At 43.6% G+C, this 15,454-nt stretch overlaps 1 protein-coding gene across 4 annotated transcripts; it reads right to left on the bottom strand.

Moving 5' to 3' along the window:
- Positions 1–578: 578 nt before the first annotated feature.
- On the bottom strand, positions 579–14,784 carry LOC123119941 (protein FLX-like 3). 4 transcript variants are annotated; one of them, XR_006459112.1, is made up of 6 exons: positions 14,501–14,784; positions 13,666–14,360; positions 13,413–13,558; positions 7,455–7,575; positions 7,248–7,370; positions 579–2,173 (listed from the first exon to the last, which is right to left on the bottom strand). XR_006459112.1 is itself a non-coding variant. In XM_044539918.1 (6 exons), the coding sequence occupies exons 2-5, from the start codon at positions 14,334–14,336 to the stop codon at positions 7,290–7,292; spliced, it is 978 nt and encodes a 325-aa protein (XP_044395853.1). In that variant the 5' UTR covers positions 14,337–14,360; positions 14,501–14,784; the 3' UTR covers positions 579–2,173; positions 7,248–7,289. The 4 variants fall into 4 exon arrangements, 2 of the variants coding, with proteins under 2 accessions (XP_044395853.1, XP_044395852.1); XM_044539918.1 differs by having other exon boundaries at positions 7,455–7,534; XR_006459111.1 differs by lacking the exon at positions 579–2,173 and having other exon boundaries at positions 7,103–7,370.
- Between the last annotated feature and the right edge of the window lie 670 nt (positions 14,785–15,454).

Here is a 15,454-nt window from a genome sequence, read left to right as displayed (position 1 = left end):
ATGCATGATCATTGAGAAAAATTCCAGATCAAGGGCAGGAAATATGAGAGAGTAGGATTTTCTATGATTTTAAGGCAAGCATGACGAGCAATGCAAATGAAATCCAATGAGAAGCAAATGAACAACAATTTTTTTTAAATGATCCTAATTTTCAACCATCCAAACTCAAGAAAATAGTTATACATATCTATCCAAACTCAAGCAAATAGTCCTACAAGTCTCAGGATGTTACACGGGCGCCCACGGTTTTCTAGGCCACGCGCATGTACAATGCGGGAGCAGGCGAATGTATGGGCAGCCAGCTTAAATGCGGTAGGAAGACGTCCCATCCCCCAATGTGGTAGCATCGCTCGAGTCAGCATCAGCGTGGATAGCGAGTAAGCGGACGTGATGCTCTCAGCCGGCATGCCCGGAAAGCTACAGAGCAGCGATGGCATGGGTGGGAGAGGGTTTTGGATGGGCAGGGTGGTCAGTTCTATGTGGCGACCGTACGGTCGCCAGACATGTGGGGCACAGCGTTGGATGGCAAAAACATTCAAACGCGTCGCGCATTGGATGGCAATAAACATTCGGATGTGTTGGTCCAGACATTTCCGGGCGATGTTGGAGATGTCCTAAACACCTATATTTAATACCAACGTTAACTCTTTTTGCAAGGAAAGTACCATCGTTATCTACGTATGTTAATGCCGGTGAGCAAATCTATGACCCTGCAATTTCCACAAAGCATAAGGCAACACAATTTCTTTCAACTGTGCTAATACCGGTGGAATGGGACTTTGATCCACGTCAACTTTCATGTTGACTCCGGTATACAGGCAGTTGTCCCTTGCTCGTAAGACTACCCAAAGTGGGGGGTAACTTAGACTTGCTAACATATGGGTAGTCAAATATAGCAAAAGTTGTGCCGCAATTGTTGAGTAGACTTGAGGATGTTGAGGATGGATTCAGTCCAGGGCAGTGAATATACAGACCTGATTAGTGGCATGCCTCCTAAAGCCAAACATCGGAAGCATAATGTTTCAACGAGGTAAGGCATGGAGCACAAGGGCATCCGTTTTTTCTCCAGGAGTTCCAAGACCAGGTTTTCTATTCATCAGACAACATTCTAAGCTGTAATTCAGCCATGATACCATAACTTCTCTCACCATGCATAGATAGGTGGTGGAGAAAAGCTGCCAAAAAGATCAATTACATGCTTCCTCCGCTTGTCAACAACCTTCCTGGGCATCCAAGAAATATGCTCCCAATGTGCACAACGGGTGACTTGCAGGATCTTCATTTTCAGCAAAACTCTTGAGCGGCAAAATCATGCTCGTAATTTCAAACATACGTAGTTCACTACTCTGTGCGTAGGGTCCTAAAGTGTTGCACTGCCTTACCATTGAGTCCAACATTCAGATGGGCTTGTCAGTGACTTTGTTTGTGTAGGTAGGTCCTGACAGGTTGCCACTGCCTTACCAACATCATGATCATCAAAACAGCATAACGTGAGTCCTTGGGGGATTCTGACATCATGTCTTCATTGCCTCCAGCGCATGTAGGGAGCAACTTATTTTATTCCTGACATCTTAAGCATCAGACAGCTATGCTGACTTTGCACTTCACTGCTGGACAAACTGGTGACTACATCCAAATGCAGCAACTGGAAGCATCATGGCCAGGCACAGTTCAATCCACCAACAGGGGCTTCACTGATATACAATTTGTAGCAGAATCTCTTTTCAACTTCCCTGTGGAGAAAGGAAATTATCACGACAGTGACACAGAACAGGGGCTTCCAGACAACCAGAAACTTCTATGGCACAAGTTCACTTTTCCCAACTCTCTTCCCCCAAAACCACAACAAAACTTAATGCCTGCAAATGAACCCAATCGCCCACACGCCCACATTCAAGACCTTCCAAGTGTTGCTAGGGCACTCTTGATTTCCCATATCTCCAACTGGTATGATAATCCATCTTGATCTCTTTTCAGGGATGTCTAGAAAATATGATGTTTTAGAAGAGCGCATTCCTAGATGTATCAGTTAACTGGCATAGAACCTTCGGCATCAGAAAGGCAACAGTTATCCCCATTACCATATTTATTACTGTTTTCTGGCAGTGACGGCTCCTTCACATGAACAAATACATCTTCTGTCATCAGAGGAAGGACCAACTCAGGATTCAACCTGTAAGGTAAACAACAGCAGTGTTAGACATTTGGTCCCAAACAGAATATCATCTGAAGAGTTGTACATAACAGTAAAAATAATAATTAATAAATAACACAAAATGCACAAAACAGTGAACAGAAACACAAGAACATGAATAGGAGAAAATCAGTACACTCCATGGCAATTTCAAGCTAGAATCAGTTTGTAAGGAGGGCTATATGAGGTGCCGTGGGTTTTAAAGGCAAGCAATGAGTATTTTCTCCACCGCTCCCCGTTTACTGTTCCTGTCACGGTGCCAACCTCCCGTCACCAATGGTTATAATCTACAATGCCAAACCCTGACTCATAACAGATAAAGTTGATGAAGATCATAGCCTACAATCTGTACCCTCTTGCAAATCGTACATGTGCCCCACAAGTACAACTGTGGGTGGTATTACAGGAAAAGTTAATACCATTCTCAAGATATGTCTGCATTCCTTCTTATGGTTCATGAAAGTAAAATATAAGGCGAAATTCTGAAACCACAAAGCAAAATAACATTTGCCTAGAGATATGGGAATTTTTTTCCTTCTGTAGCTCATCAACTAATCTCCCCGCATCTGACATGGAAACAAACGGTAACAGTGTGTCTCTAAAACCAATGGGGTGACATTGAAAAGAAATAAACCATGAACCTTTAATTGTTTCCTACTGCACTCCTGAAGCAGTAAGCCAGTAACACTTGTTGCTCAATAAAACCCCATGGTTTGCAACATATGGTCTGTACAGTTAAATTGTTCTCGGTTTCTCTCAGAGAGATCCAGCCACATCTCATCCACCAAAGAAGTGCCAACTTCTAAGAAGTCCAAGAACCTCAAGATCAAGATGCATGTGTGCGTATAGTCCAGGAGGGGGATCTAGAATCCTTGATCATGCATGGTCTTATCAGATCCTGCTGGACTGTAGAATGGCAGAAGACGTCTTGAATACAATTCAGATCAGATTGTGACTTCAATTATCCAAATAAGCATGCCTTGTAACAATATTTAAGAAACTACTATTAGTTCGCACCTGCCAAAATGCTAATAATATGTCCTGAGTCCATAACATGTTAAAGCCACATTCAGATAAGGTTACTGTGGCAATTAATCACCATATCCAGGACTGTCCACCAGAAATTAAATAATGCTCAAGAAGTGTTCATAAAATTGCTAGGCGCTAGATGCAAGGCCAGACCGTCAGGCAGTGGTCGAGCCGATTTTGTCAGAGGTTGAGCTGTGGAAGATGACAGTGCAAAGGTGCTTCGCAGTCTCACGCTTCATATTATGCCTCCTGATGTAGGGGGTGCGTAAGAGGGAGGGCCTGTCTTCTCCCTCTTCTCCTGAGTGTCCTGGTCTGATGGAGAGGAGACAAAGAGCAAGGAGGGCCTGGGAGGGAGACAAAGAAAGGGAAGGGGAAGTTGAGGGCATCAAACTCAACAGAGACAAGGAGGCTCACCCTCAAGGTCTTCTTGCTTTCCTAGGGTTGCTTCCTCTTTAAATGGTTCAACTCAACCAGGACACTCAGGTGGTCAAAACATCCCAATGAGCCTATACCGCCCATCAGACCATCTTCCACACCACTATTTAGCTCAAACTCTTCCCGTGACCTTGTCTTCCTCCAGCCACAGATGTGTCGTGGCCCTTACCTCTGAGCTCCAATGAGGCCTCTACTACACCTCAACACATGTCCATACACGACTGTGCCTACCTCACACAGAACTTGGCTGACTTTTAGAAACATATTACTAACCAGGCTTCTCCAACACATGGCAATACTAACAAGACCCTATAGTAAAACTAATTGGGTTCCCCAGGGCTTATTGAATATCCAAATATAAAGATAGAAAATTAACATACTACTAGGTTAATGAAGGTGCACTGTCAAGAATAAATGTTTAATTTAAAATAATATATACAGAGACTCGGCGTAACTTCTGCCGTGGATGAAGAAACTACTTGCCTCATGTTTGGTAAGCCATCACCAGATTGCTTCGGTCATTTGAAAAGCTTCAGAATGATCTCCGCTGTTTGACCCATCCAAGAATAATCTCGACAAGCTAGCAAAGCAATCATCTCCCACAGAACACAAGAGTCCAGCCTATTAAGACTCGATATGGGCTGATGGACTTAAAAAGGGTAAAAGGGTAAATCCTTATAAATCCATATAGTCCAAGTGCCAATAAACTTCCCAACCAACTTCTGTTCAAGAGTCAAATCTGCTTTAAGCGTTCTATGGCATCAAAGATCAAACTACCATCCATCTGATGTCATGAAGAAACAGAGGAATGCTTTCCCCTTCTCACAAACTGAGAAAGGTTTCCAGCACTAAGAGCTCATTCAGTTCACGCACCATACTCTCCAGCCAACTTCAGTAAATAAGTTGTCCCACCCCAGATTGATCTCCATAGCGGACACGCTAAAAAGTGCTCTTGTGAGCATGAGCTCACATGCACCCTTTGTTACAGTAAAATCCAGAAAAAATGATAAAATTTAAAAAAAAATGATTTTTACAACAAACGTTGATGCCTATTCACATGCGTGCAAATTTTTGTGATGGAATGACATTCATGGAGGGGTCTGGGCAAAAAAACAAAATTGATGAGCATTGATTTTGTTTTTGTTTCCCAGACCTCCGCGAATGGCATTCCATCGTGAAAATTTGTAAGCATGTGAAAAAATACATCAATGTTTTTGAAATTGTTTAATATTTTTTCGGGTTTTACTGTAGCAAAGGATGCGTGTGAGCTCGTGCTCACAAACTCTATGTGTCTGAGCACCCAAAATTACACTCTATACTTGGGATGATTAAGTCTAGCCTGTTGGGGCTAAATAGACCTAATCAGATTACCAGCTTATCTCCTACTCAAATCTGCACTGTGTTTCAAGCATCACATGGAAGAACACGTCAAACTTCTGTCTGCTGCTTTCACACAAAACTCGGAGTGCTTTCCCCTTATCACGATCTGAGCAACATTTACTGTACAAGGAGCTCAGACACAACTCTTAAGCCAACACCCATTCAAAACCAACACTGCTTTTGAGCATTAAAGTGAAGAATGCATCAAGGTTCCACATGCAAGAACACTGTTATGGACAGCCTCTTGTATCAGAGCCAATCACCGGGGCTTTCACTCCAAGGAGAATCCTCCATGTTAAAATCTGGTAAGTACTCATATCACAGACAGTGTGCTTCTTCAAATCTTTGGTTCTCTTGGGAGTTGTGTAACCATTGAAATATGTTCCAGGGAGATCAAGGGCCGTGGCCTACATCAAATATGGTTCAGACCATATGCCGCACAAGCTTTCAGGAGGTTGCCAGGCCGATGCATCTACAACTGCTTCTCCCAATTGGTATCAGAAGGTAATCTTTATCTTCTACAACAAGTGCTTTCCTTAGTCAAAAAAACACTGTAGTGTGGTCACTAGTCAGAAAAAACACGGCGGTCCTTTCATGTTCTCCACCTGAGCAAAATCTTTCAAATCTAAGAGCTCATAAAGTTCAGGCACGGTACTCTGAATTACATCCATGATCCATTAGATGTTACTAGATCAGTCCAATTGTACTAAACTGAACTGCTGATTGATGTCTGGAAGCTGGAGATACCAATGGGTCTAATACAGAAGATGACCAACTTAACAGCTAACACATCAGCCAAATAGAGAGCTAACCATGTGGGTAATTGGCAAACAATAGTAATCATGTCCCAGCCTCACTCATACAGCATCAATCCAGGAAAAAAATGGGAGAAGTGGCATGTTGATGCACACGCTACTGGTCTAATTTCACGGAGCAAGAGAGGCCATGTTACACCATCATCAGCGCAGATCCAATATTTGTCCTGTGACTAATGGTAGTCACAACTTGCTTAAAAGAGCTCCTAGATCAACCTCTTCATGTGCAAGAATTGCCGATGCTGACTTCTAATATCTAACAACTGATAACTGATAAGTCTGTGAATAGCCTCATTCTTCTCTAATATTTTGCAAGAGAACAGAGCCACCTAAGGCTTCATGCACCAGACAGACAATCCAAATATGCTAGAAAGTAACCAGCCTAATACCGTAAAAGCTTAACTAGAACTTACACAAAGGGCCAGAGCAAGAATTTTCTAATCGAGCTCACACAAGGTCTGGAAGTTTGAATTCCTCATAACGATCAAAATAAGCATCAAGACAAATACAAACTAAAAAACGGATGATGTAAACCAATTAAGATGAGACAGCTTATGCTGTTGAACAACCGTGGAGTTTAATAGCATAACTTACTACCCATAAGAAATGCAATCATTGTCCTAGATAATATATAGACTTGTCCACACTATTATGGTTTATAGTGATTTAAGGAGGTAAGGTTAGTTCTCTTACAACAAATATCACTTACTGATCCCTATCTGCTGATAACAGAATTGGATCCACTACACATTCAAATATGCAGCAGTTGACATGAATCTAGCCAAACGTATAATCACTACTTCAGACTTCCATTTTTACAGAAAATCTGCAGCAAACACCTGAATAATTTGCTAATTATAAACATTAAAACCACCTTTGCATTAAGTGACTAACATCACCAACATAGTTTAACATGAGAGAAACCTACACTTGGTTATAACCAAGAGTGAACTTTACACACATGTACTACATGCACTATCTGTATCATCTCACATCAAACTCATTAATTCATTGTGTAACCGCGTGATGGAAGTTTTTTCTGTAAAAACATACATTCAAAGTTTAGCAGTTAGACCCCCCCCCCCCCCTGCTTCGCATTAAATTCAGAACACTTGCTCTATATGTGACACGACTAAGTCACTCTGATTTTCCAAAGTCGAAGCCACGCTAAAATAATTGCTAGTCATAGATCCATCTAACAAGGAAACCTGGATATCCTGGTAACATGCATAAATCTGGAGCCAATATGTAAATAGTAACAGGATACTGTCAGGACAAATATTATCAACTAACACAGAAAGTATAATTATTCGAAGCATAAAGAAGTCTGGAGTCTTAACACAAACAAGTAGGTAGATAAGATACTCTAAACCATGTTATATGATAATTAACACCTAGAGGTGATTCTTTCTCCCCGGAATGTAGCAGCTGGGATCTTAGCGGTACTGGAAACGGTTCTTCTCAAATGTGCCCCACGAAGATTCAGGAGGGTGCGAAGGACCTTTCTCAGAAACTCCCTGATAACAACACAGTACATTTTGAATAAAATAGAAAACAAAGAATGAAACTGTCTAAGATTATACTGTTTTAAAAGATCATACCGCATGTATATTGTATTTATCTCCATATTGAGTAGGGAAGGTCGCTTCAGGACTTCCCAGCTTCATCCCATGTGCTCCACCTTAGAGAGCAGATAGACATAGTACCATGAGAGCGAATTTTCTTTGTTCCATGAAATATAAAGTGTTAACAGCAATGCATCCAATGATGATATATTCAGGTAGTCTAGCCTAAGAGAAAATCACCATCTAGGATAACTCTGTTATGCTTATGTTTTGAAGATGATGTATGCTCTCATTGTTGACAAGGAACACTCCTGGTTTTGCTTTGTGGGTGGTATGGTATTAGAATTTATATTTTTTTATTGGTCCATTATCTTTTACTAGTAAAGGGGAATATGCCGTCATAATGGTTCAACCTCCCCTCCCGCGCTCCCCGTACAGTAAAAATTTCAGCCCACGCGTGCATATTAACACAATACGAGCAAGAAAACCCGTAAAACCATCGCACGCACGCACGACTAGGGGGAATGGAAACTGCCGCAATCCATGCATAGACGACACACACACACACCTCATCTCCTCCCAACCCTCGCTACAGATCTCATCTCTCTCCCGGGAAAAGTTATTGCCGCCCCTGCGACAGTAGGTTTTAGCCCACCATCGCATTTGCCCTTTCGCCCCTCTGGTCGCAATCTCTATCACCAGTCAGATGCCCACGGTGACCATCATGGCCTGATGCCCTTTCGGAACCCATCTGTTGGCGGCGCTGACCCATCTTCTGGTGCTGGATGCGGCGGCCATGGCGAAGGAGAAGAATTCACCATACATCAACACCACCGCCGGCCTGCAGGGGACCCATTGACCGCTGTCGTGGCCTTCAGGTCGGCCACGGAGAAGTCCTCGAAAGGTGGCGGGTCCAAGTGGATGCACAGCGCTGCGGCGAGCGCCATCGTGAGCAACATCACTTCAATCATCATGAAGTGAACCAATGGGATCGAGCGGAAGTATGCACAGAACAAGACACAGTACTCGTGCTCTCCACTTTATAAGGATGGGTTAATTTTGGCAGTGGACAGTGGTAATGCGGGGAAGCTTCCAGTTTGGAGCTTGTTGGTGATTCTCTAGTAGCCTTGCTGGTTCTGAATCCAAAGTGCACAATGGTCCCAAAGAGTTTGACTCTTTGAATCAGAGGAAAACAAGGCTGGTTGCATGTGGTAATATTTTCTTAACCCGTGAGAAAAAGCAAGGATTTCACATACGATGTACGCTTGACCTCTCCATATTGGATATTTCTACCACGTTGTTTGTCACTGCAATTTGATTTTTCTTTCTTCCGTAGCAACGCATTGTACTCATAGTTAAAAAAGGCGCGCCTAAGCAAGCGCTTAAGTGCGCCTAGGCTCTAGGCGATAGCAAAACGCCTAGTGCATAGCTGCGCTTAATCTACGCCTAATTGCGCATAAGCATGCGCTTTGATCAGAAAAGCGCAAGGCGGCGGCAAGACGCACAATTAACGCCTAGCACTTTTTTGAACTATGATTGTACTTACATCTATAGAAGAACACTCGGATATATATTGCTACAGCCTACAGGTTAAACTATGATGGTGAAAAAAGATTAGCTACATCAAATAAAGAGCTCCCTAACACACAAACCAAATGGCTGCCCTGGACTATCTTGTTTCTGTCTTACATGATGTTTTTATTTCCTGTACTAATGGAAACATGACTAAAGTTGTTGAAGGACACCGATGCATGTCTATTTCTGACCTTCATAATATGAATTAATGAATATCCTTTCTTATTGCTACCATGTGTGTTAGGACCATAGTTGTCAGTCTCCTCTCCACCGCCGCCACTTCCTTCATTTTCATTTTGCCTTTTGGCTGTTGCACACCGCTGCCAAGGCTACCCATCCGTTGCCTTTCCATGGCAAGTTCCTTTGCTCCTTCGCCTCATCAATTCGTTACACATCTCTGTATCCTCCAGTGGCGGACATGGTGATGAAGAACTGCAGCAATGATGGAAGACAGATGATGGGGGGTTTGCGGAGGTACGAGTCCGACGATGTTCTCTGTATTCATCTATTATTTCTCGACATTTCCCTCAGTTCGCACTCTCTGCCTCTCTCCCCACCGGGATCGCGTCCCGGCCATCGATCCACGTTGACCCCAGAGTAGATCCCAACCTTTGATTTGGGTCGACAACCCTGGGTCGTAGAACACGGCACCGACCCGCGATCCGGAATACTAAGATTAGGACATACATGGTTAGCTGGGTGGAACGTGAGAAGAAAATAAAAATGTGCACACGCAGGGCTATAGTGTATAGCTCTCATGTGGATGTATATGTTTGTTTTGAAGAATCACTACTATAGTGAGCAAGAATGAACCCAGCAAAATAAACACTCGAGGTTAAAATGAAAAGTTTACATGTTACAATAGGTTAATGGGCTTCCACTTAACCATACAGTTTGATACGAACAAACTTATTTGGTCAGCAAGAAAAAAAATAGTTCTGTCCATGTGGTTATTTCTATTTTTGATTTGGGTATACTTTTTGCTGCTAGATAGCAAAGCAAAACAGACAGTGGAATGAGCTGTTGCTCATGTTGACGCAGAGCTGGGACAACTTTTAGGATCAAAGCAGGAGAAAGAAAGGGAGGTATAGAGCAACTGGATAGATTTGGTGGCTGAATTTCATGGTAAGAAAGAATCAGTGCTTGTTCTGTTCTCATGGTGAAAATCACTTTACTTAATACAATCAGAATGTTATGTCAGATTATATACGGATGACAAACATGAATATAGAATCAGTTCTTATGGTGTTTCCTTGATTTAAGTCAAGGCACTCCATCACCCGTGTTGGATGTGTTATGCCCAATTTTGTTATTCAGTATTTGACATGCTTGATACTCGATTTCGTTTGATAGTACGAAGTTACACCGGACAATTATGTATATATATATCTCTTGTGGCGAAGTGGAATTTCCATGTTTTTGGAACACTATCTAAATTATTTGTATACACATGAATTTTCACATGCATCGTGTTGCGTTCTGCAAGGAAAGAGATACAAGTGGCATGAGGTGATCGTCGAGTGGAAGCAAGTGTAAGGTGATATTGTTGCAACGGTCATAAGCCACATACAACGCACACGTCGGGTGTGTTTGGTTGAGGAACCAAGTAGAATCTAATGTCATGGTTCCATTCCATTAGAATGGGTCCATTCCATTCTTGTGTTTGGTTGCAGTCAAATGATGGAATGGAATGGTTCTGTCTCACTGTTTGGTTGAAGGAATGGAACAAAGACAAATTTGATTCAACTCATCTCTCTTGTAGGAATGGTGAAGTTCTCATATATGCATGACATCCTTGATTTTAATATATACTCATGGCATATACCAAGAAGTCAACTACCAATACTATACAATTTTGAACAAATATGTCTAAATTTTACCTCACATCTCTCTTGAAAAGATGAAAAAATTGAAGAAAATCAAAACCAGGATGAACTACTGTTTCTTCCATCCAATGAAAAGGTTAGAAACAAAATTAATTAAAAACTCTTAGAACTAGTAGAGGTGAGGTTCTTCTGGATGAACGGCACACATTAGTCCCTAAAACCAATCCAGATCGGTGAGATGTCCAGCTCCCTCTTCCCTGCTGCTGCCCTTCATCACCGGACTTGCTTGCATGTCATCGCTACTCCTCTTCCCTGCTGCCAGCACCGTTGATCTACTCCTGTGCTTTCTGCTGCGTTGTAGCCGCTGCTCTACTCCCGGCCAGATCGGCAACAATATCTGCGCTGCGGCGTTGCAGCTGCCCTGCTCTCTTCAGGCGTGATGAAGAACTCCGGGCGGAGGTAGTCCATGCTGGGTCATGGCTTCCTTCGCAGTCGCCGCTGCCGGAGACCATCTCGCCGCCCACCTCGCCGGTACCAGACGTCATACCTGCTTGCCCGCCGCCCCGATCCTAGTTCGCCGCCGGGGAGGGAGAGGCGGTGCCATGTGAGTCCAGCGCTAGTGGCAGATCGACAGGGGGAGAGAGGCGGGCGGCGGCGCTGAGATAAAGATGGGGATTGGGCCTTTGGGGTGAGTGAATCGAGGGGAGAGGTGAGGTGCAAGAGCGGTTCCGCGTGGTTCCTCCAAATCGGAGGTACGAGCACATTCCGCATATAGAGGGAATATGCCGTTCCCTAGAACGAGTAGGTTCTCGTTCCTCGACCCAACCAAACAAGGGAATGACCCCTGGGGACGGAACGGACCTGTTACGTTCCACCTGATGACTCAAACCAAACACACCCGTCATGAATTACAATGATATTTTAACTAATGTAACTTCATCTCAGTTTATTATTCCGTGGCCACGCACGGGCACTAAAGTAGTACAAAGTAAACGTTGAGGTAGGAAACTGCAAAAAGATCAGGCTGTAGCCAGATTAAATCTCGTTGATTCATTTCGTGAGGCTGATATGTAACATGTTGTCTTCTTAATAGTGTATAGGGGGGGCACTTCTCATTATTTTTTTAATGCATGTAAGCGAGCTACAGGATAACTGATAATATTCTGGTAACAGAAAATAACATGATTTCCATCCATACCAGCAGTAAAGAAAAAACATCCACACATGCATTTTGGACGCATACTAAGTACAAAATTCGGCATGGTTTTAACTCCTTTTAAAATTTGTATATACCCAGAAAGACTGGCAAACTCGAGAAGGGCCCAGCATATGAACTGAAGACCCTCCACGTATACTATTTAAAAACATATATTTTGTGTATGTAGTTATAATGTAAATATCACCTTGTCAGATATAAGAAGACAATTTCTATTAAAAATGAAAATGCGGGAGATCCTGCTCAAAAAAATTACCAATCATAAATCAAGACATTTCAACGCAAAATTCTCTATATATTGGGAGCCATGTCATTGTAGGGTAGTAATCGGTGGGCACAAGAAACTGCCACGTAGGGTTAGACCCCGGACAATGGGATAGGCAGTGGCTTTAATGAGCCTAAGATGGCTACAATTTTCCTAGCCTTGCCCATCGAGTTAGGCCTTTGAATTTAAATATGAGTGTCAGAGTGTGTGCCTAAATTACGAGGTAGTGAAAGTGCGAATTAAGAAATCATTAAAGTAGAAGACATTAGACAAGGTATATCATATCTCTTGTATTGCAATCTATCCCTAGTTGTAAGAGCATCTCCAACAGCGGCGGGGCGGCTGTTCGGCGATGGTCCGTCAGCAGCGGCGGCAGTCTGCACCGTGGCAGCTGAGCGGCGGCAGCAGTGGTCCAGTGGCCATTTAGCGGAGCGCTGACATCGCAGTATAGGGGATCATATTGGGAGAGGGCCAACTCGCCCTCCATTTAGGGAAAGATGGGTTGTTTTATTAGTGATCACCAATAATTTATTGGGGAAAGGGAAGCTGTTGGAGCAGAGTTTTTGGCTCAACTCCCCCAATACCAGGAAATTATTGGGGAATGGGGAGCTGTTGGAGATGCTCTAAGCAGGCAATCTATCAAGGCAAGGAAGAAAATAGGATGGCCTTTTGCCCTCCCCCTGTCTCATGTGCAACAGTACCACACTAGCGGCATCTCTGTCATCCCGAATTTCCTATGGCACCGATCACGCAAGCAGAGAAGCTCCCCCCCCCCCTCCCCCAAGGCAGCCAACTATTTGCAATGTGTCAATCCAGAAGTTCACACTGGCACGCATAATATGTTCAGTAGTAGCATCAATGCGTTTCCAATATTAATTGACAACTAGCATCTCCAAACAAATTAAGTAATTGGCTGATGTCCTCTTTCTTAGAAACCCATGCAAAGTGCTGGCAGATAGCAGATTCCTAACTCAGGATTGCTGATAATACAGAACCCTACCATATGTGCATGTACAACTTCAAATCCAGAAAAAATATGACAGTGAAAAAGGAAAATATGTAGAATGGATAACTGAAATTTACAAACACTGTAGAAGATCCCAATAACATACCTGTGCCCCATGGTCTGCCATCAAAATTAGCTAATTCGGCCCGCATTTGTTGAATTTCTTGTGCCATCGAAATCATACTCTTCTCCATTGCTTTCCTTTGTTCCACCAACTCGAAATTCCCCTTCTGCTCCAATTCACATGCATTCCTGCAAACAATACAATTATAGAAACCAATGATACTCGAAGTTTCCAGTCCCCAAACAATTTACTGGGATAACTGAGTCAGGTCCAGCAAAAGAGATGGTGTGTGTACCTTGCATGAGTAAGTTCCAGTTGAAGGCCCTCAATCTCTGCTTTCAGCATAGGTAACTGTTGTTTATCAGATCTCTCCCTACTCAGCTCCTGCATGAGTGATGCAGCCTTTGCAGAGAGTTCTTTCCTAACAGCAAGGAGCTTCTCGATTTCACCACGAAGATGCACAACCTCATCTCTCAAAGGCTCATTTGATCTAAGTTCAGCTTCAAGCTTCCTTCTCTTGTCAACGAGCTCGCTGATATAAGCTTCCTTCTTGGCATTAATCTCTGCGATGATCATGTTAAGGTGACAGACCTCCTCCTTTCCGGCTTGCAACTCCCTGTGCAACTCCATCCGTTCCTCAGCTAGAGCATGACGATCAGCCATAAGCCTGCGGAAATCAACCTTGTGCAACTGAATTTCTTCCTCTAGGACATCCGGGTGAGAGCGAGGAGCCACCCTCATGAGCGGCCTTTCGTGAATCTCAGGGTAGGCTCTACGATCCTCAATCACACGACCTGCAGGATAGGCTCTGCGATCATCGACTACATGGATCTCATGATGGCCCCTACGATCATCAACCACTCGGATACCAGGATGATGACCCCTGCGATCCTCAGCCACACGGGCGTCAACATAGCCCCTTCCATCTTCGACAAAACGGCGCGGCAGGCGATCTCTTCCTGACATGATGATTCTAGGTAACCTGGTGGCCTGAAAGCAGCATAAGAAATGAACATCGAACCAATGTAAATCCACCTCTGTTACCAAACCAAAAGCGGATCTAGATGGAAATTTGTGGAGAATAGTTAGCTTGGGATTAAGTAATCGCTGGATGATCCAAAAGCTCCTACCTTCAGAAACCAATGTCCAAGGTTTCGGACAGGGTGAATACGGCAGGGACGTGACGAGGTGGAATGGGAACGGCGATGGTGGCGGCGACGCGCGTGAGAGGTGGGTTAGGGTTTGGGCCGTGAGGCGTCGGCAACGACGCTCGGCAGCAGCTGGCGTAGCGCGGTAGACTAGAGAAGATTTTTAATGAGCAGGGATTGGGGCTCTGGTAGGTCAGAGCAGAGATTGGTTAGGTCATGGGACCTTATTTTCGAAACTTTGTTTGTTTGTTTTTTTATAAATGCGAAACCTTGGGTCACGAGACTCGGAAGGAAGAGGGAAGGCACATGATGACTGTATGAGTTTGATGTCGTTGTTTTTATACATCTATATATATATTTTGAGACAATCTTGCGAAATTTTTATAATGTCACAATGTTTACAGGGACGAACATCAAAGTGTCCTAACCAAACATGGCGACCCATCCCTAATTTCAAAGCATGCTTCGCTAAATTGTGAGTTTTAAAGTTGGAACTCCTAAACTCATGGACAAAGTTACATAAAATGAAAGAACTATTATAGGCTATAAATTCATGTATGATGACTCCATAGCTGGCCAGACTCCGGTGCATGATATCGTCCACCACCACCTTGCAATCGGATGCAACGTGAATTCTCCGTTGGTTCAAATCCTCGGCGAGGGCTAGTACCTCCCGGACAGCAAGAGCCTCCAGTGTTGTCGGATCGGTTATACCTCTAATAATGATCACTGAAGCTCCAAGAAAGTTGTCGTCATGCTCTCTGCATACTGCAGCAACAGCTCCTCTTCTATGTACGTTTGCAACTGATGCGTTAACATTAATCTTCACCAATGTAGCCGGCGGCCTCAACCAGTTAGTCGGGCGTGCCAACTGGGGACCCGGCGGCGGAATACTTCTCGGTTTGTCCATTGCCTGCAGGTTCGCTAGATAGGACT

The sequence above is a fragment of the Triticum aestivum genome, chromosome 5D, assembly GCF_018294505.1.
Source record: "Triticum aestivum cultivar Chinese Spring chromosome 5D, IWGSC CS RefSeq v2.1, whole genome shotgun sequence".
Lineage (NCBI taxonomy): Eukaryota > Viridiplantae > Streptophyta > Magnoliopsida > Poales > Poaceae > Triticum > Triticum aestivum.
Note: the sequence above shows the minus strand (reverse complement) of the source record. Positions and strands in the feature narration are given on the sequence as shown.

Excerpts from the sequence above, each read along its gene's own strand:
- LOC123119941 (XM_044539918.1), bottom strand. The coding sequence starts at position 14,336 with ATGTCAGGAAGAGATCGCCTGCCGCGCCGTTTTGTCGAAGATGGAAGG. Across the intron at positions 7,535-13,412 it reads TGGCAGACCATGGGGCACAG|GTGGAGCACATGGGATGAAG; the intron begins GTATGTTATTGG and ends CTGCTCTCTAAG. Across the intron at positions 7,371-7,454 it reads ATAAATACAATATACATGCG|GGAGTTTCTGAGAAAGGTCC; the intron begins GTATGATCTTTT and ends TGTTGTTATCAG.